Source organism: Pantherophis guttatus, chromosome 16 (genome assembly GCF_059756535.1).
Source record: "Pantherophis guttatus breed Tessera chromosome 16, ASM5975653v1, whole genome shotgun sequence".
Lineage (NCBI taxonomy): Eukaryota > Metazoa > Chordata > Lepidosauria > Squamata > Colubridae > Pantherophis > Pantherophis guttatus.
In genome coordinates, this window is record NC_142078.1 from 2604056 (window position 1) to 2626444 (window position 22389).

At 41.0% G+C, this 22389-nt stretch overlaps 2 protein-coding genes across 2 annotated transcripts in view; both read left to right on the forward strand.

Moving 5' to 3' along the window:
- LOC148111716 (uncharacterized) overlaps positions 1-22389 on the forward strand; it is a 226491-nt gene that overhangs the window by 152909 nt on the left and 51193 nt on the right.
- LOC132710127 (uncharacterized) lies at positions 7830-14211 on the forward strand. The gene has a single exon (XM_060685596.2). The coding sequence runs from the start codon at positions 10381-10383 to the stop codon at positions 13531-13533; it is 3153 nt and encodes a 1050-aa protein (XP_060541579.2). The 5' UTR covers positions 7830-10380; the 3' UTR covers positions 13534-14211.

The window sequence follows — 22389 nt, forward strand, 5'->3', positions numbered from 1 at the left end:
GGCAGGGTGGGGGGGGCAGAGGTTGGAGGGGCACCCAGGCAGGTAAGAGGCGAAATGGGCATTTTCACCCTTGCAATACAACTCTGGTAAATTGGCTGCAAATAGAGGGAAGATTTCCCAGAGTCCAGGAGCCCTTCAGAAACCAACCTACCTCTCCGAAGGCATCTTCACTCTGATAACTGATGGTAACTGGCAGTTGAGCCTGCATTCATGAAGCTTTTCTTTGAAGATGTTTCACTTCTCATCCAAGAAGCTTCTTCAGTTCTTCAGAACCAAAGAAGCTTCTGGGATGAAAAGCAAAACACCTTCAAATGAAAAAACCAGAAAGTCCAGTTGCCTCCTGAGCAAAGCACCTTTGGGACAGTCCTGACCTGGATGACGGAGAATCTCTACAGACTTTTACCGATGCAATTGGGCTGAACCCCCTTTGCATGGTGTGGGGGCAGGAATGGATTTCCAGAGGGGAAAATTGCAGACTGCAAGAACCATTCGCACCACTCGGGTGACCCTGAGGAGACAGATAAACCTCCAGGGGCTTCAGCCACCCTCTCAAAGTTTGGGGATTGAGTGGAACTGCAAGATGGAAACAGTTGTGGGCAGCTGGACAGCTTTTCTCCCAAAATGGGCTAGTTTTGCCGGATTGTTTCAGGAAATTTTTTGACCTCTGTGGGTTCCAATTTGGGGGCTATTTTGGATTATTTTTAAAGCACTGTAGAGATAGTCCTTGACCTACAACTATTTGCTTAGTGACTTAGTGAAGTTATAGCACGACTGACAAAAGTGGCCTTGGCCAGTTTTCACACTTATGACTGTTCCAGCATCCCCGTGGTCATGTGGTCAAAATCCAGGCGTTTAGCCACTGGCATGTATTTATGACGGCTGCGCTGTCCCAGGGTGACTTCATCAGTATTGGTATCTTTCACATCTGGTGTCTCACAAAGTCATTGGACATAATGACATAACAACTTCACAACTCACTTCACAACTGTAGGATATGAGCTGCCAATTATGGCAAAAAAATTCTCACTAAAGCAGCTCAGTTCTCATATTTTTGCATAAAAGGCAGATTTTTGTATGTAGACTGCCTCTGTCAAGGGAAGCTCCACTTTTTTTTTTTTTTTTGAGAAAAATATTTCCTTTTAATTTTTAAACAAACAATTCATCATTAATCAATCAGTGTAACATCTTGGTACAACATTTATTTAAAAATTTAAAGACAGTTTATCTTTGAACATTTTTGCCAATCTTTCCAGTGACATGTTTTATAGATGGCACATATCACCGGAAATAGATCGGCAAAAATGTTCAAAGATAAATCAGCTAAATGTTGGAAATGCCACCGGACATCGGGACCGTACTATCACATGTGGTGGACATGTCCAGAAGCGAGAAATTATTGGGCAAAAATTCGAATATGGCTAGAGAAAATGATACAGCAAAACATTGATCTTAAACCGGAGCTGTTCCTATTGGGTATCTTACCAGAGAAATTTAGTAGAGAAAATGCATATTTAATTATACATGTAATAACGGCAGCAAGAATGGTATTTGCACAAAATTGGGAAGCAGAAAATTTAAAGAAAGTTTATCTTTGAACATTTTTGACAATCTTTCCGGTGACATGTTTTATAGATGGCACATGTCATTGGAAATAGATTGGCAAAAACGTTCAAAGATAAATCAGCTAAATGTTGGAAATGCCACCAGACATCGGGATCGTACTATCACATGTGGTGGACATGTCCAGAAGCGAGAAATTATTGGGCACAATAATCACAATAATCACAAAAACTGATACAGAAACACATTGATCTTAAACCGGAGCTGTTCCTGTTGGGTATCTTACCGGAAAAATTTAGTAGAGAAAATACATATTTGATTATACATGTAATAAAGGCAGCAAGAATGGTATTTGCACAAAATTGGGAAGCAGAAAAAATTCCTACAAAGGGAGAGCTAATTAAGAAAATATTAGAATGTGCAGAAATGAGTAGATTAACATTAGCAATTAGTGGGAAGGAAGAATCGGAGTGTTACAACATATGGGGGCAATTTTATCAATGGATAGAGACTGAATATAGACAATAGGCAGTGTAAAAATAAGAAATATGGGGGAAATATGTTGCAATACATTAAATTTAAATGTAAGAGGAAAGATAAATATGTACTAAGAAAATGATGATACATGTTGAATATGATGACACGGAAGCTCCACTCATTAATGTAGCTCTGGATAAACTTCTCATCACACCCTTTGTGTTGCCATGTTGTTTTGTGCTTTGTTCCATCATCCCAGGTGAGCTCCCTCCATTATTTCTGCTTAGGTGAGGCATCTTTTCCTGAATCCCAAAGCAATACAGCAATCCAGGACAGAAAGCAAAATCCCGTCTCCCTTGAACCACTTCTGCAAAAACAAAATACTGCATAGCTTAATGATGCTGAACCCCCAAAGCACATGACCCTCTTTTGGCCAAGTTCCAAGTGTTGAGGGATCCAGCAGTTAAAGGGACCCAGAAAGAACCCAATTTGGATCCTATCAAAATTGCCTGATTCCCTGCCTCCTTTTTCCTTTTTTTTTTTTTTTAAACAAACTTTATTCGTATTTAAAAAAAGAACATTTAAAACAATTATAAGAAAAACTGAACAAGTTTTTCTTAATCAAACACACAAATTACAAGTACATATACTATACATATATAATGCTCAACTTCATCTATCAACTACTTTCTAATGTTATATATACATATATATATATATACACACGGTGACTTATTTCTTTCTATATCTCTCTGACAGTGCAGTTGTTTATTTACATTAATTTCTCCTAACTTTCATCTCTAAACATTCCCTCTCTCTGACTTATCCACTGGTACCAGCTATTCCCTATTTTAAAGTATTTTGAATCTTCCTTATCCTGTAATTTTAGGGTTAATTTATCCATCTCTGCGCATACATAGATTTTCTGTATTACTTCCTGATCAGTTGGCAAACGGTCTATTTTCCAAAGTTGTGCCAACGCTAATCTTGCCGCTGTTATAATGTGGAGTATTAGGTATTTTATGTCCTTCCTAATATTCTTATTGATCATGCCGAGTAAAAAGACTTCAGGTGTTAATTCAATTTCGTGATTTGTTATCTCTAATATCCATGTTTTTATTTTGTTCCAGTATTTTTTGATTTTTGGGCAAAGCCACCAAGCATGGTAAAAAGTTCCCTGCGCTTTTTTACATTTCCAGCAGGCCGGGTTCACATTTGGATACATTTTTGCTAACCTTGCGGGTGGCAGATACCATCGGTACCACATTTTATAATGATTTTCTTTGTATGATACTGATTTTGTCATTCTATAGTTATCTTCCCATGCTCTTTCCCAATCTTCTAATTGTATATTATGCCCTATGTTCCTCGCCCAGGCTATCATCTGCCCTTTGACCAACTCTTCTGCCAGATCGAATTCGAGTAAATATTTGTAGATTTTTGAAATTAATTTCCCTTCTTTTGATTCTAATAGTTTGTCTAATCGATTTTGTTTTAAATCTATTCCTTCTTCTTCTTGATCTTTTCTGAATCTTACTTTTATTTGCGAGTAGGGCCACCAGTCTATTCCTATTCCTTGTTCTTTGAGCTCTTCCCTAGTTTTCAATTTCCCCTGAACATCTACTATTTCTCTGTATCTTAGAATCTTTTGTTTTGATAATATGTTGGGGTGAGTTATTGCTTCTATAGTCGATAGCCAGCCGGGAATTTTCATGTAGTGTTTTTGTTTAATTTGTAGCCATGTGTTAATTAAAGATCTCCTAATTGTATGGTTATTAAAATGTTTATATATTTTATTTCCTGAACTCCATATAAAAGCGTGCCATCCCTTCATTAAATCATGCCCTTCTAAATTTAACAATCTTTGATTATCTAAGGTTATCCAATCTTTAATCCATAATAAACTGGCGGCCTTGTAATATTTATCCCATGCCGGGAGTCCAAATCCACCTCTACTTTTATCATCTTGTAGTATATTCAATTTTATTCTTGATTTCTTCCCTCCCCACACGAATTTTTTTGTTATTTTATCCAAATTATCAAAGAATTTCTTATCTAATTTTATTGGAACTGTTTGGAATAAATAAAGGAGTCTTGGCAGTATGTTTGATTTTATTGCTGCTATTTTCCCCAATAAAGACAATTTTAGTTTCCCCCATTTTTCTAAATCTTCCTTTATTTTCTGGACTAAAGTATCATAATTGTCTTCTTTTATTGTTGTCGTTTTGGCCGTCAAATTTATCCCTAGGTATTTAACTTTTTTAACTGTCTGCAGACCGGATTCTTTTACTAATTTCTCTACCTGTTTTGTTGTCATGTTTTTTGTTATCATTTTTGTCTTTTCTTTATTAATTTTTAAACCTGCTACCTTTCCAAATTTTTCAATCTCTTTTATTAATTTTGGTGTTGTTTCTAATGGGTTTTCTACGAAAAAAACAAGGTCGTCTGCAAATGCTTGGACCTTGTAATCCTCTCTCTTGATCTTTAGTCCTTGAATTTCTTTATTTGCTCTAATTCTGATTAGTAAATTTTCCAATGTTAAAATAAATAGTAAAGGGGAGAGTGGACATCCCTGCCTTACTCCCTTATTTATTCCAAAAAATTTTGTTGGGTCACCATTCACCAAAACACATGCTTTCTGATTCTGATATATCGATGTTATCATTTTAGTGAATCTTTCTCCAAAATTCATACTTTTGATTTGTTGCTTCATAAATTGCCAATTGACTTGGTCAAACGCTTTTTGTGCATCCAGAAAGATCAGTGCTACCTGTCTCTCTGGATGCACCTCATAATATTCTAAAACATCCAATGCTATTCTTAAATTGTTTTTTATCTGCCTTGTAGGCAGAAAACCATTTTGGTCCTGGTGTATTTTATTTTGTAATATTATTTTCATCCTATTGGCAATTATACTCATGAAAACTTTATAATCGGTATTCAACAAAGAAATCGGCCTGTAATTTTTTATTAATGTGGTATCTGTCCCCTCTTTAGGTATTAAGGAAATATATGCTTCTTTCCATGTGTTGGGTAGCTTTGCCTCCATTAGGGCCTCATTATATATTTCTAACAGTATTCCATTTAATGGATCTCCAAATGTCTTATAGAATTCTATTGGTAAACCGTCTGTCCCCGGGGTTTTGTTATTTTTTTGCCTCTTCAGTGCCTCTTTTAATTCCCCCATCGTAATCTCCTTATTTAATAATTCTCTTTCTTCCTCTGTTAGTATTTGCAATCCCTCCCCTTTTAAATAATATTCGATTTCCTCCTCTGTTGCTATATCCTTTTCGTACAATTTTTGATAATATTGGACTATTATGTCTTTTTTTCCCTCTAGAGCCCATTGAATCCTTCCCTCATCATCTCGTAATTTCTGAATTGTTCTTTTTTCTCTTTCCTTCCTCAGCCTATACGCCAGCCATCTCCCTGGTTTGTTTGCGTTTTCGAAATAGTTTTGTCTTGTATATTTCAATGCTGTTACATAATTCCCCTGCTCTAATATGTTTAGGTTATGTTTTGCTGTTAACCAATTTAACCTTGTTTTTTCATCCCCTGGGTTTCTTTGCAAATTACATTCCCAATTTTGAATTTCTTCTAATAATTTATTATATTCTTTCTCTCTCTCTTTTCTCCGTTTTACATTATATGATATCGTGAGGCCTCTTACATATGCTTTGGTTGTATCCCATAGGTTTTGTAGGGAAGTTTGTTGCTTTGTGTTTTCCTTATAAAACCATTCTAGCTCCTTTTCTATGTAATTCTTATACTCTTTTTCTTGCAGTGTCTGTGTGTTCATAGTCCATCTATTCTTCTTTCTCTGCTGGCCTCTCCACTTCATCGTTATCGGGTTGTGGTCAGCCCAATTATTTGGTAAAATATCTACTTCTTCTATTTCCGTTATTAACATCTTAGTTACCCAAACCATATCCAACCTTGACCATGATTTATGCGGATTCGAATAATATGTATACTTTCTTGCTTCGGGGTTAAGACATCTCCAGCTATCTACCATATCTAACTCTTCCACCATATCCATAAAGGTTTTAGGTAATATATTTTTTTTATTTTTGTTTTGCTGACCACATTCATAGTCTTTTCTTACATCTAAGATTGCGTTAAAATCCCCAATCAAACAGACATTCTCCATTTTTTGTTCTATAATTTTCTCATGCACTTTTTTGTAGAATTCTAATTGTTGACTATTTGGGGCGTATATTACTACCAATAATATCTTTTTGAGGTCAAGATTTAGCTCTACCATGACTATCCTACCTTCTGTATCCGCATACCTCATATTACTGTCTATTCCTTCCTTAATATATACCACCACTCCTTTTTTTTTTTCCTCTGCCAATGAAGCGTATTCTTTACCTAATTTTTTATATTGTATATATTTAATATCCTGTTTTCTTATATGTACCTCCTGGAGGCACACAATGTCTGATTTTTGTTTCAAAATTTTTTTGTAAGTTTGGTGTCGTTTGGATGGTGAGTTGAGTCTATTAACATTTACAGATAGTATTTTTAAAGTCCGTTCCATTTTTTTTTTTTTATTGACTTTCCTGTTGTTTCTTCTTTATTTCTTCCTGTTCCTTTTTTTTACCTCTTGTCTGCACTCCTTCCTCTTCCTGGGTCTCTTCTTCATCTACTTTCCCTCCTTGTTGTGGTGTTCTTTCCCGATCTCTCTTCTGTTTTCCTTTGATATTTCGTCCTTCTTCTTCTCTATTACCATTTGTTGCTTCAGCACCCATCATTTGGTCATATAGTTCTTTTGCTTTGCTGTGCGAGTCCACCTTGATTTTCTTTCCCTGCCACGTTATTAACATTCCTTCCGGGGTTATCCATTTAAATGGTATATATCTTCTGTTTAGTAACGTGGCCAGGAACCAATAATCTCTTCGCAAATCTCGTATTCTTTTAGGTACTTGCTTTAGGGTGATTATTTCTTTATTTCTATAATACATTGGTTCATCCTTTGTTATCTTATATACAATATCCCTCACCTTCCTTCTTACAAATCTTATGTGTACCTCTCGAGGGAGTTTGTTTTGTCGTGCATAGTTAGTGTGGACTCGGTAAACTTCGTCTAGTTCATTAATTATCTCGTCTTTTTCTCTCTGGAGTGCCTCTGCTATCATCTCAGCCATTACCATCGTCAGATCTTCCTCCCGGTCTTCCGCTACGTTCTGAAAACGCAAATAGAATGCTGCCTTCTCCATTTCTAATTGGGCCACGGTGTTCTCAAGTTCCTTATTTAATCCTGTCATTTTTGTATCTAATGCTTCTAGTTTTTCTTCCGTCAATTCAGTTTTTTGTTCTATTTCTTTTATCCTTTGGTCATTTTTTTGAATGATTTCTTGTATTAAGTCCATTTTTCCATCAATCTTTTGAATGTCATTCTTGACTTCTCTCTTTACCTTGTCCATGTCTTTTCTGGATTGTTCATGGTTTCTGGTCATACACTCTTGCATTTTGGCCATAGTTTCCTGAATTGTTATGAGCGTGGCCTGCATTGTTGGCATATTAGGTGTGCTGGGTTGCTTGTCTGATGCAAACATTCCCTCCAAGGTTTTCTGTGTCACTGGGGAGGCCGTTGTTCCTGTTAAAAATGGTGTTGGCTTCTTAGCTGTTTTCAACGTGGTTGTGGTAGTGCTAGTCATTTCTTTCAAAATCTTGTATTGTTCTCCCAGTATTTTATCAACTTTCTCCCAAGTCACCATCCAAATTTCTATAATTTCTATAATTCCTTTCTTTTCTTTTCTCTTTTTCCCCCCTCTCCTTATAAAAGATCAATCCAATAAACCTTCTTTAAATAGATAAATTCTTTTAAATAATTAATTCTCTCTATGTAAAGTTATATATAATTCAGTTAAGAATGTGATAAGAATATAGATATAAATATAAATATAAATATAAATATGAGTATAAATATTGCTACCAGTATAAATATATATATAAATAAATATCTTATCTAATTAAAGACTATAATCAATTAAAGACAATTAATCAATTCTTAGTATCTTAATATCTAGTAATTAATTATTCAATAAAATCCACAAACATAAAATATTCTAATAATATATACTGGTTAATATATAATAATTAATTAATTAATCGTAATATAATGCTCTAATAATAATACTTCTAAATCTCTATGTATTATAAATATTTTCTAAACTAATTAGGTATACTCTATATTTCTTAATTGATTAATTCCAATAAATAACATTAATATTAATTCATCTATACTTAAGTAAAGAAAATAATGATAAGTTGGAGCAGTGCTTTTCAATGTTTTTGTTGGCCTCAATATGTTTTCAATAAAGAGGAAAAAAAAAAAAAACCAAGTTCTTTTACAACTGTTGAAGTCTTTTCCGGTTACAGTATGGCGGCCTCTATTCTGCACAGTCACTGTATGTAATCCTTACTTTGCCAAGATTTTCTCACTCCTTCCGCTCAGGCAGCTAGCAGCGGGGGTAAAAAAAAAGAAAAAAAAAAAGAGTCCATTCTTCTTTTAATCTCCTCTGTTTAAGTTATTTCTCCTCACCTTCGTTTGTCTATTTTAAAGTTTTTAAAACTTTCTTCGCTGCTCCGTATTTTGCCCCTTCCTCTTTGCTCGCCTTTTCAGTTGCCGCCCGGTTCCACTTTGAGATCTTCCTTCTTCACGCTGTCCCTTCGGAAAGAAAAGAAACTTTCTCCTCGGTTTTGCGCCAAAATTAATAGTCCAAATTAGTTCCGTTTCTGTTCGACCTCAGCAGTTCTGCACTGTACTCCCTCCTTTACTCCCAGTGATCTCAATCGGCTCGTTCGAGTCTCCGGGCCGACTGTGCTCACCGCGCCAGCCGACTTCTTCCCGAGCCTGGATTGAGGGCTCTTTACGGTACGGCGGGAGATCGCACCTCTCCTCGCCTCCCCCAAAGCTTCCCCTCTTTATTCCCGGTCTCTTCGGGACTGGTCTCCGCCAAAAACAGGCACCAAAGCTCGGAAAATCGGCAACAGAGAGAGAGCGCTTCTCTTCTGTGCCGCCACGACTCTTACGTCCCCAGCCAGGATCCCTGCCTCCTTTTTCCAATGTGTTGGAATGATAGCAGGAACCATTGGCAGGACGTTTTCATCCTTAGGTCCTCTTTAACTGGAGACGGTCTGCTTTTGTGCATGAATTCCAGATTAGAATAGAATCACAGAGTTGAAAGGGACCTTGGAGGTCTTCTAGTCCAACCCCCTGCTTAGGCAGGAAACCCTACAGCACTTCAGACAAATCGTTATGCAATCTCTTCTTTAAAACTTCCAGTGTTGGAGCGTTCACAACTTCTGGAGGCAAGTTCTTCCACTGGTTCATTGTCAGGAAATTTCTCCTTAGTTCTAAGTTGTTTCTCTCCTTGATGAGTTTCCACTTGTTGCTTCTTTTGTCCTGCCCTCAGGGGCTTTGGAGAATAGCTTGGCTCCCTCTTCTTCTATCTTGGAACAAGAATTCTCCTGGATCAAATAGAGGCCATGTAGTTGCTTCTTAAAAACAAATTTGTCAATTATTGAATCCATATAGAGAATTTATTAGAATCCTGGATTTATTTTTACAACTAAGGCGGAGAAGACATGCAGCAAACTAAAGGGGAATATTTGGAGCTCAGGGTTGCCATGAGGGGGTCTCTCTCCCTTCTAGCGATGTTAGTTTGGACAATGAAACGTCTGCAAAAAGAGGAGCCCCTTCCCCCCTCACGTCCAGCACAGCTTGATCGTCTCTTCCCCCAACACCAACCCTGTGAGGTGGGCTGGACTGAAAGAGCAGCTGATTTCAAACTCAGGGTCTCCTAAGGTCCCAGAATAGACCCAACTGGCTGCCCTTCATCGACTGATATAAGGTCGCAGGCCCAGAAGAGCCCCTGACCTCCCCCTCCCTCAATATGGAGGTGGGGGGAGGAGACTGGACTCCAAAGTTCAAAGGGAGCCCCCCCCCACCGTCCCACCTCCGCCCCGGACCGTAATAACCCGTGGCACCGCGCAGGCGCCATCTGGCTTGTTGAAGGAAGGACGCTGATTGGTCGAGCTCGGGATTTCGGCGATTGACGAATGGACTCTGAGGAGCAGATCCTCCAAAGGAAAAGGCGGAACTAGTGGAGAAAAAAGGGCGTGAAGCCTCCACTTCCGGAAACAAAATGGGCAACAAGGGAGCTACCTGAATCAGCGACAGAGGAGGCCGTATGATGCAGGTTTGGCGCAAGGGATGCTTGTAGGGTCTCTTTCGGGTCTGCTTGAGGCGGGGGCTTGGGCCTGGGCCTCCCCTGTGGGGAAGGGGAGACAGCCGTGACCCTCTTCTCTTTCTCCCCTGCATGAGGACGGAGGATGGTGGCGGATGCAGGAAAGAGGCGCCGGCCGAGAGGAGGGGGAGGAGAGCGGGCCCCGCAGAGCAGCCCTGCCCGGTCCCAGCACGGCTTCCCCGGGAGACGGCAGGGAAAGGCTGGGGGCTCCATGGCTGCAGGAGGGAGGAGCCCAGGGGGAGCCCGGGAAAGGCGGCTGCCTGGAGGGCGATGTGGGGAGGAGGAAAAAGGCGGAGACCCTGAGATGGGCCTGGAGGGCGGAGGCTCCTTCAGAAGACCCCCAAATCCCGGAAGGATCCAGGAGGAAGCAAAGGAACATCAGTGCCCAGAATGTTGGAAAACCTTCAAAATATACGGAGATCTTCAAAGGCATCTAAGAATCCACACAGGAGAAAAACCTCATAAGTGCCTGGAGTGTGGAAAGAGCTTCAGTCAGAGGGGAGATCTTTATAAACATCAAAGGATCCACTCAGGAGAAAAACCTCATAAATGCTTTGAGTGTGGAAAGAGATTCAGTCAGAGGGGATATCTTTATACACATCAAAGGATCCACTCAGGAGAAAAACCTCATAAATGCTTTGAGTGTGGAAAGAGATTCAGTCAGAGGGGAAATCTTTATATACATCAAAGGATCCACACAGGAGAGAAACCTCATAAATGCCTTGAGTGTGGAAAGAGATTCAGTCAGAGGAGATATCTTTATATACATCAAAGAATCCACACAGGAGAAAAACCTCATAAATGCTTTGAGTGTGGAAAGAGATTCAGTCAGAGGGGACATCTTTATGTACATCAAAGAATCCACACAGGAGAAAAACCTCATAAATGCTTTGAGTGTGGAAAGAGCTTCAGTCAGAGGAGATATCTTTATATACATCAAAGAATCCACACAGGAGAAAAACCTCATAAATGCCTTGAGTGTGGAAAGAGATTCAGTCAGAGGGGACATCTTTATATACATCAAAGGATCCACTCAGGAGAAAAACCTCATAAATGCCTTGAGTGTGGAAAGAGATTCAGTCAGAGGGGACATCTTTATATACATCAAAGGATCCACTCAGGAGAAAAACCTCATAAATGCCTTGAGTGTGGAAAGAGATTCAGTCAGAGGAGATATCTTTATATACATCAAAGAATCCACACAGGAGAAAAACCTCATAAATGCCTTGAGTGTGGAAAGAGATTCAGTCAGAGGGGACATCTTTATATACATCAAAGGATCCACTCAGGAGAAAAACCTCATAAATGCCTTGAGTGTGGAAAGAGATTCAGTCAGAGGAGATATCTTTATATACATCAAAGAATCCACACAGGAGAAAAACCTCATAAATGCTTTGAGTGTGGAAAGAGATTCAGTCAGAGGGGACATCTTTATGTACATCAAAGGATCCACACAGGTGAAAAACCACATAACTGCTTTGAGTGTGGAAAGAGATTCAGTCAGAGGAGATATCTTTATATACATCAAAGAATCCACACAGGAGAAAAACCTCATAAATGCTTTGAGTGTGGAAAGAGATTCAGTCAGAGGGGACATCTTTATATACATCAAAGAATCCACACAGGAGAAAAACCTCATAAATGCCTGGAGTGTGGAAAGAGCTTCAGTCAGAGGAGATATCTTTATATACATCAAAGAATCCACACAGGAGAAAAACCTCATAAATGCCTTGAGTGTGGAAAGAGATTCAGTCAGAGGAGATATCTTTATATACATCAAAGAATCCACACAGGAGAAAAACCTCATAAATGCTTTGAGTGTGGAAAGAGATTCAGTCAGAGGGGACATCTTTATGTACATCAAAGGATCCACACAGGTGAAAAACCACATAACTGCTTTGAGTGTGGAAAGAGATTCAGTCAGAGGAGATATCTTTATATACATCAAAGAATCCACACAGGAGAAAAACCTCATAAATGCTTTGAGTGTGGAAAGAGATTCAGTCAGAGGGGACATCTTTATACACATCAAAGGATCCACTCAGGAGAAAAACCTCATAAATGCCTGGAGTGTGGAAAGAGATTCAGTCAGAGGAGATATCTTTATATACATCAAAGAATCCACACAGGAGAAAAACCTCATAAATGCCTTGAGTGTGGAAAGAGATTCAGTCAGAGGGGACATCTTTATATACATCAAAGGATCCACTCAGGAGAAAAACCTCATAAATGCCTTGAGTGTGGAAAGAGATTCAGTCAGAGGAGATATCTTTATATACATCAAAGAATCCACACAGGAGAAAAACCTCATAAATGCTTTGAGTGTGGAAAGAGATTCAGTCAGAGGGGACATCTTTATGTACATCAAAGGATCCACACAGGTGAAAAACCACATAACTGCTTTGAGTGTGGAAAGAGATTCAGTCAGAGGAGATATCTTTATATACATCAAAGAATCCACACAGGAGAAAAACCTCATAAATGCTTTGAGTGTGGAAAGAGATTCAGTCAGAGGGGACATCTTTATATACATCAAAGAATCCACACAGGAGAAAAACCTCATAAATGCCTGGAGTGTGGAAAGAGCTTCAGTCAGAGGAGATATCTTTATATACATCAAAGGATCCACTCAGGAGAAAAACCTCATAAATGCCTTGAGTGTGGAAAGAGATTCAGTCAGAGGAGATATCTTTATATACATCAAAGAATCCACACAGGAGAAAAACCTCATAAATGCTTTGAGTGTGGAAAGAGATTCAGTCAGAGGGGACATCTTTATGTACATCAAAGGATCCACACAGGTGAAAAACCACATAACTGCTTTGAGTGTGGAAAGAGATTCAGTCAGAGGAGATATCTTTATATACATCAAAGAATCCACACAGGAGAAAAACCTCATAAATGCTTTGAGTGTGGAAAGAGATTCAGTCAGAGGGGACATCTTTATACACATCAAAGGATCCACTCAGGAGAAAAACCTCATAAATGCCTGGAGTGTGGAAAGAGCTTCAGTCAGAGGAAATATCTTTATAAACATCAAATGATCCATTCTGGAGAGAAACCTCAAAAGTGCCTGGAGTGTGGAAAAAGCTTCAGTCAGAGAATCACCCTTTATAGACATCAAAGAATCCACTCAGGAGAAAAACCTCATAAATGCCTGGCGTGTGGAAAGAGCTTCAGTCGGAGAGGATATCTTTATAGACATCAAAGCATCCACTCAGGAGAGAAACCACATTAATGCCTGGAGTGTGGAAAGAGCTATACTGAGCGTAGTAGCCTCAATCGACACCAAATAATTCACGTGGGAGAAAAATGATAAACACGCCTGAGTGTGAGAAGACCTTCAGTCACGGTGTATCTCAGGAATTGAATTGAATTGTATATTTAATTTGTCCAAATGTGAATAGACACCCTAGGAATTCACCTAGTGCATATTCATGATCATTATAATAATTCCAATAAGAGGAATTATTGGTCTTTACTCCAAATGAGTAAAGAAGACAATAAGGGTAAATAATAATTGCCAAATAAAGGACTTTCTCAGGCTGAATAATAAAGGACTTTTTCAATTGTACATGCTAGATTTTTCAACTGGTCTAAATTGTACCTTTTCACAAGAGACATGCCATTTCCCATGTGAATGTTCTTTTAATGCAAGTCCCATTTTAGTGGTTATGATTAATATTATGGGATGTTACTGTCCATGTCTCTGATGTAACTGTAACTTGAGCAGGGTGATTTCTTCCATGCAATCAGCTCTTGTTTTGTATTTTTTCCCCCTACTGTATGGAGTATAAAATGAAACCCGATTCTGTGTCCTGGATTCCCTCTTTTCATTAAGGGAAATCTCTTTGCTACAATATTCTAATAAATTGCCTTTAAATTTACAGTCCCAGACTGTATCTCAGGAATTGAACTGAATTGAATTTTTAATTTCGCCAACTGCGAATAGACACACAAGGAATTTGTCTCGAGTTCACAAGCTCTCAGTGTATGTACAAAGCATCAGAATAATGATATAATTATAACAATTCGAATAAGAGGAATTATTTATTTATCTTTTCTTCAATTGAGTAAAGAAGAGTTAATAATAACTGCCAAATAAGGGACTTTCTCAGGATGAATAATAAAGGACTTTTTCTATTGTCCCTGCCATGATGGATCTGAAATGTCAGGTGCTCTTTAATCGTATATTTATAAGCTGCTTAGAAGGTTTCACTTTCTAACCAATTATACCAATTATTCCATATTTTATAATAGTCTGATTCTTCTTTTTCTTGTAATTCTTTGGTTAACCTATCCATAATTGGTTAAAAATTAGAAATATACAAAAAATATAGGGGATATATTACCGATTGATACATATATATGTAATAAAAATATTATTAGATTACAGAAAGGTGAAGGAATATATTATAAGTAGAATTGTAGAACGTCACTCTGAAAAAATGCTTAAGAAGAAATTATATTCTTTTTGTGTATATGTTGTATAAATGTTCGTTGTGTATATGTTACGTATGTCTTTTTTAATATTTATATTCAATAAAAACTATTTTAAAATTAGAAGGTTTCACTTTCATTTTTACTGCTTGCCCTTCCCCCTCACACTTAGAGGCTGAGGGTACAGATGCATTTCTCTTCAAACAATCATACAGTTTGTAGTCTATGTACAGTATATTTGAAGAAAAATGGGGAAAAGGAATATTCCTGCCCTTGCTTTATGAGTTATCTCATGGTTACTGTGAAACTCTGTGGATGTATCAATACAGTGCATGTTATTTCAGCTTGCGGTGCTTGGATTCATTGAATGAGTTTACCCAAAATGTAAATATTGCAGAATATACAGCTTCATGCTACATAACTAAGCTCCATTTCAACCTGAATAAACTACATTATTAATGTATCTTAAATGGAAAATTATCTTTATGATTCTTGATGAACATATCTTTTCTTTTATGTACACTGAGAGCATATGCACCAAGACAAATTCCTTGTGAGTCCAATCACACTTGGCCAATAAAAAATTCTATTCTATTCTATTCAAATATCCCAACTTTTTCTATTGTGTGGAGTATAAAAAGAAACCCGATTCTGTGTCCTAGATTCCCTCTTTTCATTAAGGGAAATCTCTTTGCTACAATATTCTAATAAATTGCCTTTAAATAGTCATCCCTCTCAGTGCCTAAGTGAAGCAAGTGTGCCGTGGCTGAATCTAGGGCTAATTTGGCCTCCATTGTTGGGGGTGTGAACTGTCCATACCATGTAAGACCCTCCCCAGACATCAAAAACTCTTGTCAGTTGGATTCTCTCAAAGGTCCCCTTGTCTTCCAGCAGAAACTGCTAAAGGGACTCTCTAAGGCCAAGGAAGCTTTGTGAGATACGAGCCGGATTCTCAAAGGGCCTCCAGCCTTTCAGCCTTCAACACCCGGCTTTTCCCCAGGCGCTGGGAGATCAGACAAGGAGAAGTTGGCATGGATTGGCGCCTGGATTTTCTGTTTTTATTTTCCATGTTTTAATGTGTTGTATTGTTTTTAAAACAGCTTTTGGGGAGCTGCAGTGAGTTGACTGAAGAATGTTTTAAATGACTCATGGGGGACCTCTTTGATCCCCCACGAGGTGCAGAGACTGGGTGTCCCCCAGTTGTCAGGATAAAGTCCCCCATTACTAGGCTTTCTCTTCATCAGCTAAATCGGCATCCGCCTTCCTTCAAGCAGCCAGAGGGCGCCTGCACAAGTCCCGAGTCCCGCGTAGAGGTGAGGCAGGGGGGGCTCCCTTTCATCTTTGGGGTCCGGTCTCTCCTTCGGGGGGGCCCCTCCCGCATTCTGACAGGCAGAGGTTGAGGGGCCCTTCTGGGACTGGGACTCCCCCACCCCCATCCAGGCTCCCTCCCTAGGCAAGGTGGGGGGGGAGGTTGGAGGGGCACCCAGGCAGGTAAGAGGCCAAATGGGCATTTTCACCCTTGCAATACAACTCTGGTAAATTGGCTGCAAATAGAGGGAGGATTTCCCAGAGTCCAGGAGCCCTCCAGAAACCAACCCACCTCTTGGAAGGCACCTTCACTCTGATAACTGACGGTAACTGGCAGTTGAGCCTGCATGGGTGAGGTCATGAAGCCCTCAGAATTCCCCCAGAGATGGCAGGCCTCCCTTGGCCTCCTCCCAAGGCTCACCTGCTCCGCCTTTTCCACACCCACCAGTGCCAGGCAAATGTCTGAAGGAGGCGACCAAACCAATCTCTCAAGCTGCCCAGTTCTCCTATTTTGGCACAGAAGGCAGATTTTTGTATGTAGACTGCCTCTGTCAAGGGAAGCTCCACTCTTTTTTTTTATTTTTTGAGAAAAAAATTATTTTTATTTTTAAACAAACAATTCATCATTAATCAATCAGTGTAACATCTTGGTACAAAATTTATTTAAAAATTTAAACAACGTTTATCTGTTCAAATGTTCAAAGATAAATCAGCTGAATGTTGGAAATGCCACCAGACATGGGGATGTACTATCACATGTGGTGGACGTGTCCAGAAGCGAGAAATTATTGGGCACAATAATCACAAAAACTGATACAGCAACACATTGATCTTAAACTGGTGTTTTGTTTTGGAATTTATTGGCCTCGCAGCACACCGAACCGTTTGTTAAATTGCTGGCTCGCCCCGCCCCTCGCCCCTCCCACCCGCGCGGCGTCGGCCTATCCTAGCCCAGGGCGGGGCAATTGTGGCTCTTAGGCCACCTGTGGACTTCAACTCCCGCCTGGCCCAGTCGTGGAGAATTCTGGGAGTTGAAGTCCACCAGTCTTAAAGCTGCAGAGTTTGAAGGCCTCTGTTTTGTATGGAATAAGCAGCCGCGGCTATTTCCCGAGAAACGTCTCCCTGTCCTTCCTTCCTTCCTTCCCATCCCAGAAACCGAGGGGGAATTAATTTCCCGCTGGCTCTGACCAACGTAAAGCGGCCGCTTCCGAGTCGGCCTCTTTTGCGTGGGCGGAGGTGGGTCTCCCCCCGTCAGGCAGGGACGCCGTTCCTCAGGCGGTGGCAGGAGCGGGCAAACGGAATCCCTCCGGCGGCCACAATCGGGGCGGCTCTCTCGGGGCGCCATGGCGTTCCCTTGCCTGCTGAGGGGCAGCGCTGAGGGACGCCGAAGCGAGGTCGGAGTCGGCTCCACCGCGGAGGCCGGGAGAAAGCGGGGCCGGGTGGATGGATCGACCGAAGCGAGGCAGCGAATCTGCGGAGAGAGCCAGGCCCGCCGACCTGCGAGAGGCCAGAACTGCCGCTTGGGCCGCTGATTGGAGCCAAGTTAGGCTGGCTCAGCCCCCCCCCCCAATCCTGAGCTGCTGCCTCAGCGCAGAAAGAGGGGGCGATCCTGAAGTTGCGCCACATCAAGGCAGATCCCAATCCAGATCGCGCTCTGAGTGTTGCCACCGAAGTTCCTCCAAAACTAGGGGAGATGCAGCCTTAGGAAGAGAGGAAAAGGCTCTGGGCGGAAAGCCGGGGGGTGGGGGGGGCTTTGCTTTCCCATCTTCTCAGGCTCTGGAGGATTTCAGGAGCTGAACTGGGCTTGCTTGCCAATACCAGAATTAGGGAGTTGGAAGGGACCTTTGGAGGTCTTCTAGTCCAGAGGTCTCCAACCTTGGCAACCTTCTCTGCCTGGGCCTGATGCTTCCTGAGAGGCGGCAGGGGGTCTCTCCGAATGGGACCCCCTCCCCAAAAGGCTGGCCCCAAAGCCCTAGCTCAGAGGCCTTCAAACTTGGCAGCTCTAAGACTTGTGGACTTCAACTCCCAGGATTCTCTAGCCAGCATAGCTGGCTGGGGAATTCTGGGAGTTGAAGTCTGCCAGGCTTAAAGTTGCCAAGGCTGGAGATCTCTGGACTAGAAGATAAATGATGGCATAAATGATGACCGGTCAAAAGTGCGAGGACCTGTCAGAAATCACTTTTTTCAGCCCTCTGGGTAGTCCCTATGTGCACATGGACTACTCAGAGGGCTGAAAAAGTTATTTTTGACCGGTCGTCTCACTTTTGACCAGTCCTCGAACTTACGACTGTCCTCACGTTTTACATTTTTGCCCTATCTTGTCACCATGGTGAAGAGAAGCAGTTGTGAAATGCGTGACACAGTTGTTAAGAATGCTGCACGGGCATAAATGATGACCAGTCATAACTGCGAAGACCGGTCAAAAGTGCGAGGACCTGTCAGAAATCACTTTTTTCAGCCCTCTGGGTAGTCCCTATGTGCATATGGACTACTCAGAGGGCTGAAAAAGTTATTTTTGACCGGTCGTCTCACTTTTGACCAGTCCTTGAACTTTTTTTTTTTTTAAAAAAAAATTTGATTTATATGCCGCCCTTCTCCGGAGACTCAGGGCAGCTTACAATGCGTTAAGCAATAGCCTTCATCCTTTTGTATATTTATACAAAGTCAGCTTATTGCCCCCACAAACTAGGTCCTCATTTCACCTACCTTAGAAAGGATGGAAGGCTGATTCAACCTTGAGCCTTGGAGAGATTCGAACCAGCAGTAATTGCAGGCAGCTGTGTTAATAACAGGGTGCTTAGACCATTGTACTATCAAGGCTCTTACGACTGCCCTCACATTTTACCTTTTACCTTTTACCTATCTTGTCACTGTGGTGAAGAGAAGTAGTGATGAAATGACTGACACGGTTGTTAAGAATGCCGCAACGGACATAAATGTGAGGAAGGTCATAAGTGCGAGGACTGGTCAAAAGTGCAAGGACCTGTCAGAAATCACTTTTTTCAGCCCTCTGGGTAGACCCTATGTGTATATGGACTACTCAGAGGGCTGAAAAAGGTATTTTTGACAGGTGCTCGCACTTTTGACCAGTCCTTGAACTTACGACTGTCCTCACATTTTACGTTTTGCGCCCTATCTTGTCACCGTGGTGAAGAGAAGTTGTTAAGAATGCAACGGACATAAATGTGAGGATGGTCATAAGTGCGAGGACCAGTCAAAGTGCGAGGATCAGTTAGAAATGACTTTTTTCAGCCCTCTGAGTAGTCCCTATGCATATAGCCACGCCTACCCGGTCACATGACCAGGTAGCCATGCCTACCCGGTCACATGACCAGCTAGCCACACCCACCCAGTCACATGATCACCAAGCCACACACCCCCAACTAAGCCACACCCACAGAACTGGTTGTTAAAAAAATTGGAAGGAAGGCTATTGCTATAGTGCATTGTAAGCTGCCCTGAGTCTTTGGAGAAGGGCGGCATATAAATTGAACTAATAAATAAATAAAATAAATAAAATTGGAAAGCAGAAAAAATTCCTACAAAGGGAGAGCTAATTAAGAAAATATTAGAATGTGCAAAAGTGAATAGATTAACATTAGCAATTAGTGGGAAGGAAGAATCTGAGTGTTACAGCATATGGGGGAAATTTTATCAATGGATAGAGACTGAATATAGACAATAGGCAATGTAAAAATAAGAAATATGGGGGAAATATGTTTATTTCATACATTAAATTCACAATACATTAAATTCAAATGTAAGAAGAAAGATAATTACCACCTTTAAAGCGCTCCATGGCATCGGACCTGGGTATTTGCGGGACCGCCTTCTGCCACCGATAGCCTCCCACCGGCCAGTACGCTCCCACAGAGAGGGACTCCTCAGGGTGCCGTCAGCCAGGCAATGTCGTTGGGACCCCCAGGGGGAGGGCCTTCTCTGTGGCAGCCCCCGCCCTCTGGAATGATTTGCCCCCGGAGATACGAAGGATTTCAGATCTCCGGGCTTTTCGCCATGCCCTCAAAACTTTCCTCTTCCATCAAGCAGGGCTGGCGTGAACCCCCCCCCCCCGCCGCCGTTTTTGAGATATTAGATTTTTAATTGTTTAATGGGTTTTAGTAGTAAGGTTCTTAAATTTTCGGCCAATGGGTATAATTCTTTTAAATTTTTAAATTTTAAATTTTGTATTGGATGTTTTTTACTTGGCTGTGCACCGCCCTGAGTCCACTAGGAGAAGGGCGGTATACAAATTTAATAAAAATAAATAAATAAATAATTATGTACTAAGAAAATGATGATACACGTTGAATATGATGACATGGAAGCTCCACTCATTAATGTAGCTCTGGATAAACTTCTCATCACACCCTTTGTGTTGCCATGTTGTTTTGTGCTTTTTTCCATCATCCCAGGTGAGCTCCAAACATTATTTCTGCTTAGGTGAGGCATCTTTTTCTGAATCCCAAAGTAATACAGCAATCCAGGACAAAATCCTGTCTCCCTTGAACGAGTTCTACCAAAACAAAATATTGCATAGCTTTGAAGGGAAAAAATAATAAGGATATAATAAAGAATACTAGAATATGATATACTGGTATTCCAGATTCTGTAACCATGAGGTTCCTGTAATACATATATGCCTTTGCATTTGTATCACATATATTATGCCTTTATGTATCTCCTGTAACAAACACATTCTGTTATTAGGCCTCTGCAATGTCTCTGGTATTTGTCAAACATTTGTTCCTGCCATTTGATCTGAACCAATATCCATCTTCTTCCTGTTTTTCTCCTCCCATCTAAGAGCATGGTAGGCATCTCAGCTGGAACTCCAGACATCATCATCCGAGGGATAATTTACACTTCAGCCCTAACTTCCACCTTTGATCTGTTCCCTGCAGCCCAGGGAGCCAAATGAGCAATTGGGAGAACAAAGGAAGAGATAAGGCTAATTGGGAGGCTTCTATTCCCTTGCAGGGCAACAAGGAATACACAAAGCTAAACTAGGAGGCCAGAATTGGGTACTAAGCTGATGTCTCTCAGGGTGTAAAAGGACGCCATACCTTCCCCAAGGGGTGCCTATCTCCTCGCATGCATTGTATCTGTATGTTCCGGATATAGTCCCACCCAGTATTTTGTTTTTGGCCATAAATAAAATCTGCTTTTTTTTGCAAGCCTCGTCTTGAGTCTCTCTGGCATTCTGGTGACTCAAGTATATTTTGGGACCTTACAGCTTAATGATGCTGAACCCCCAAAGCACATGACCCTCTTTTGGCCAAGTTCCAAATGTTGAGGGATCCAGCAGTTAAAGGGACCCAGAAAGAAACCAACTTGGATCCTATCAAAATTGCACGATTTTGTTTCATTTTTCCAAAAATGAGCTATTGATTTCTATGAGGAAATTCACCAGCAGGAACCATTGGCAGGAGATTCGGAGCCTCCAGTCCTCTTTAACTGGAGCTGCTCAGCTTTTGTGCAGGAATTCCTAGTTCTTCTACCTAGGAACAAGAATTGTCCTGGATCAAATAGTTGATGCTGCTGAGAAACACACTTGAGAGAGTCACATGGAGAGAGTATAGTTATTTATTTGCAACCTGCCTTTCTTACTTTTACTGATAAGGTGGAGAACAAATCCAAGAAAATGAAGGGGAATATTTGTAGCTGAGGGTTGCCATGAGGGGTCTCTCTCCCTTCTAGCAAAGATGATGTTAGTTTGGGCAATGAAACGTCTGCAAGAAGAGAAGCCCCCAGGAGCCCCTCCCCCCTCACGTCCAGCACAGCTTCCTCCTCTCTTCCCCCAACAACAACCCTGTGAGGTGGGCTGGACTGAAAGAGCGGCTGATTCAAACTCAGGGTCTCCTAAGGTCCCAGAATAGACCCAACTGTCTGCCCTTCATGGACTGGTATAAGGCTGCAGCCCCAGAAGAGCCCCTGACCTCCACTGGCCTCAATATGGAGGTGGGGGGAGGGGGAAGACCGGACCCTAAAGTTCAAAGGGAGCCCCTCCCTTCCCATCTCCCCCCCACTGTAATAAAAATAAAATAAATTAAAATGTAATTAAAATGTAATTAAAAAAAAACCATCAAACAAAAACCTGGTGCTAATCCATGTCACCTTCTCATTGTCTGACCTCCCAGCGCCTGGGGAAAAGCCAGGGGTTTTAAGGCTAAAAGGGTGGGGGCTTTTTAAGAATATGGCTCATATCTCACATAGCTTCCTTGGCCTTAGAGAGTCCCTTGTAGGGGTTTCTGCTGGAAGACAAGGGGACCATTCAGGGAATCCAACTGAGAGCTTCAGATGCTTGGGGATGGTCTTAATAGGTCCCCACATTTGGGAAATCCACATA

Bases quoted from the DNA above. Each gene is read 5' to 3' on its own strand.
- LOC132710127 (XM_060685596.2), top strand. From the start codon at position 10,381: ATGGTGGCGGATGCAGGAAAGAGGCGCCGGCCGAGAGGAGGGGGAGGA.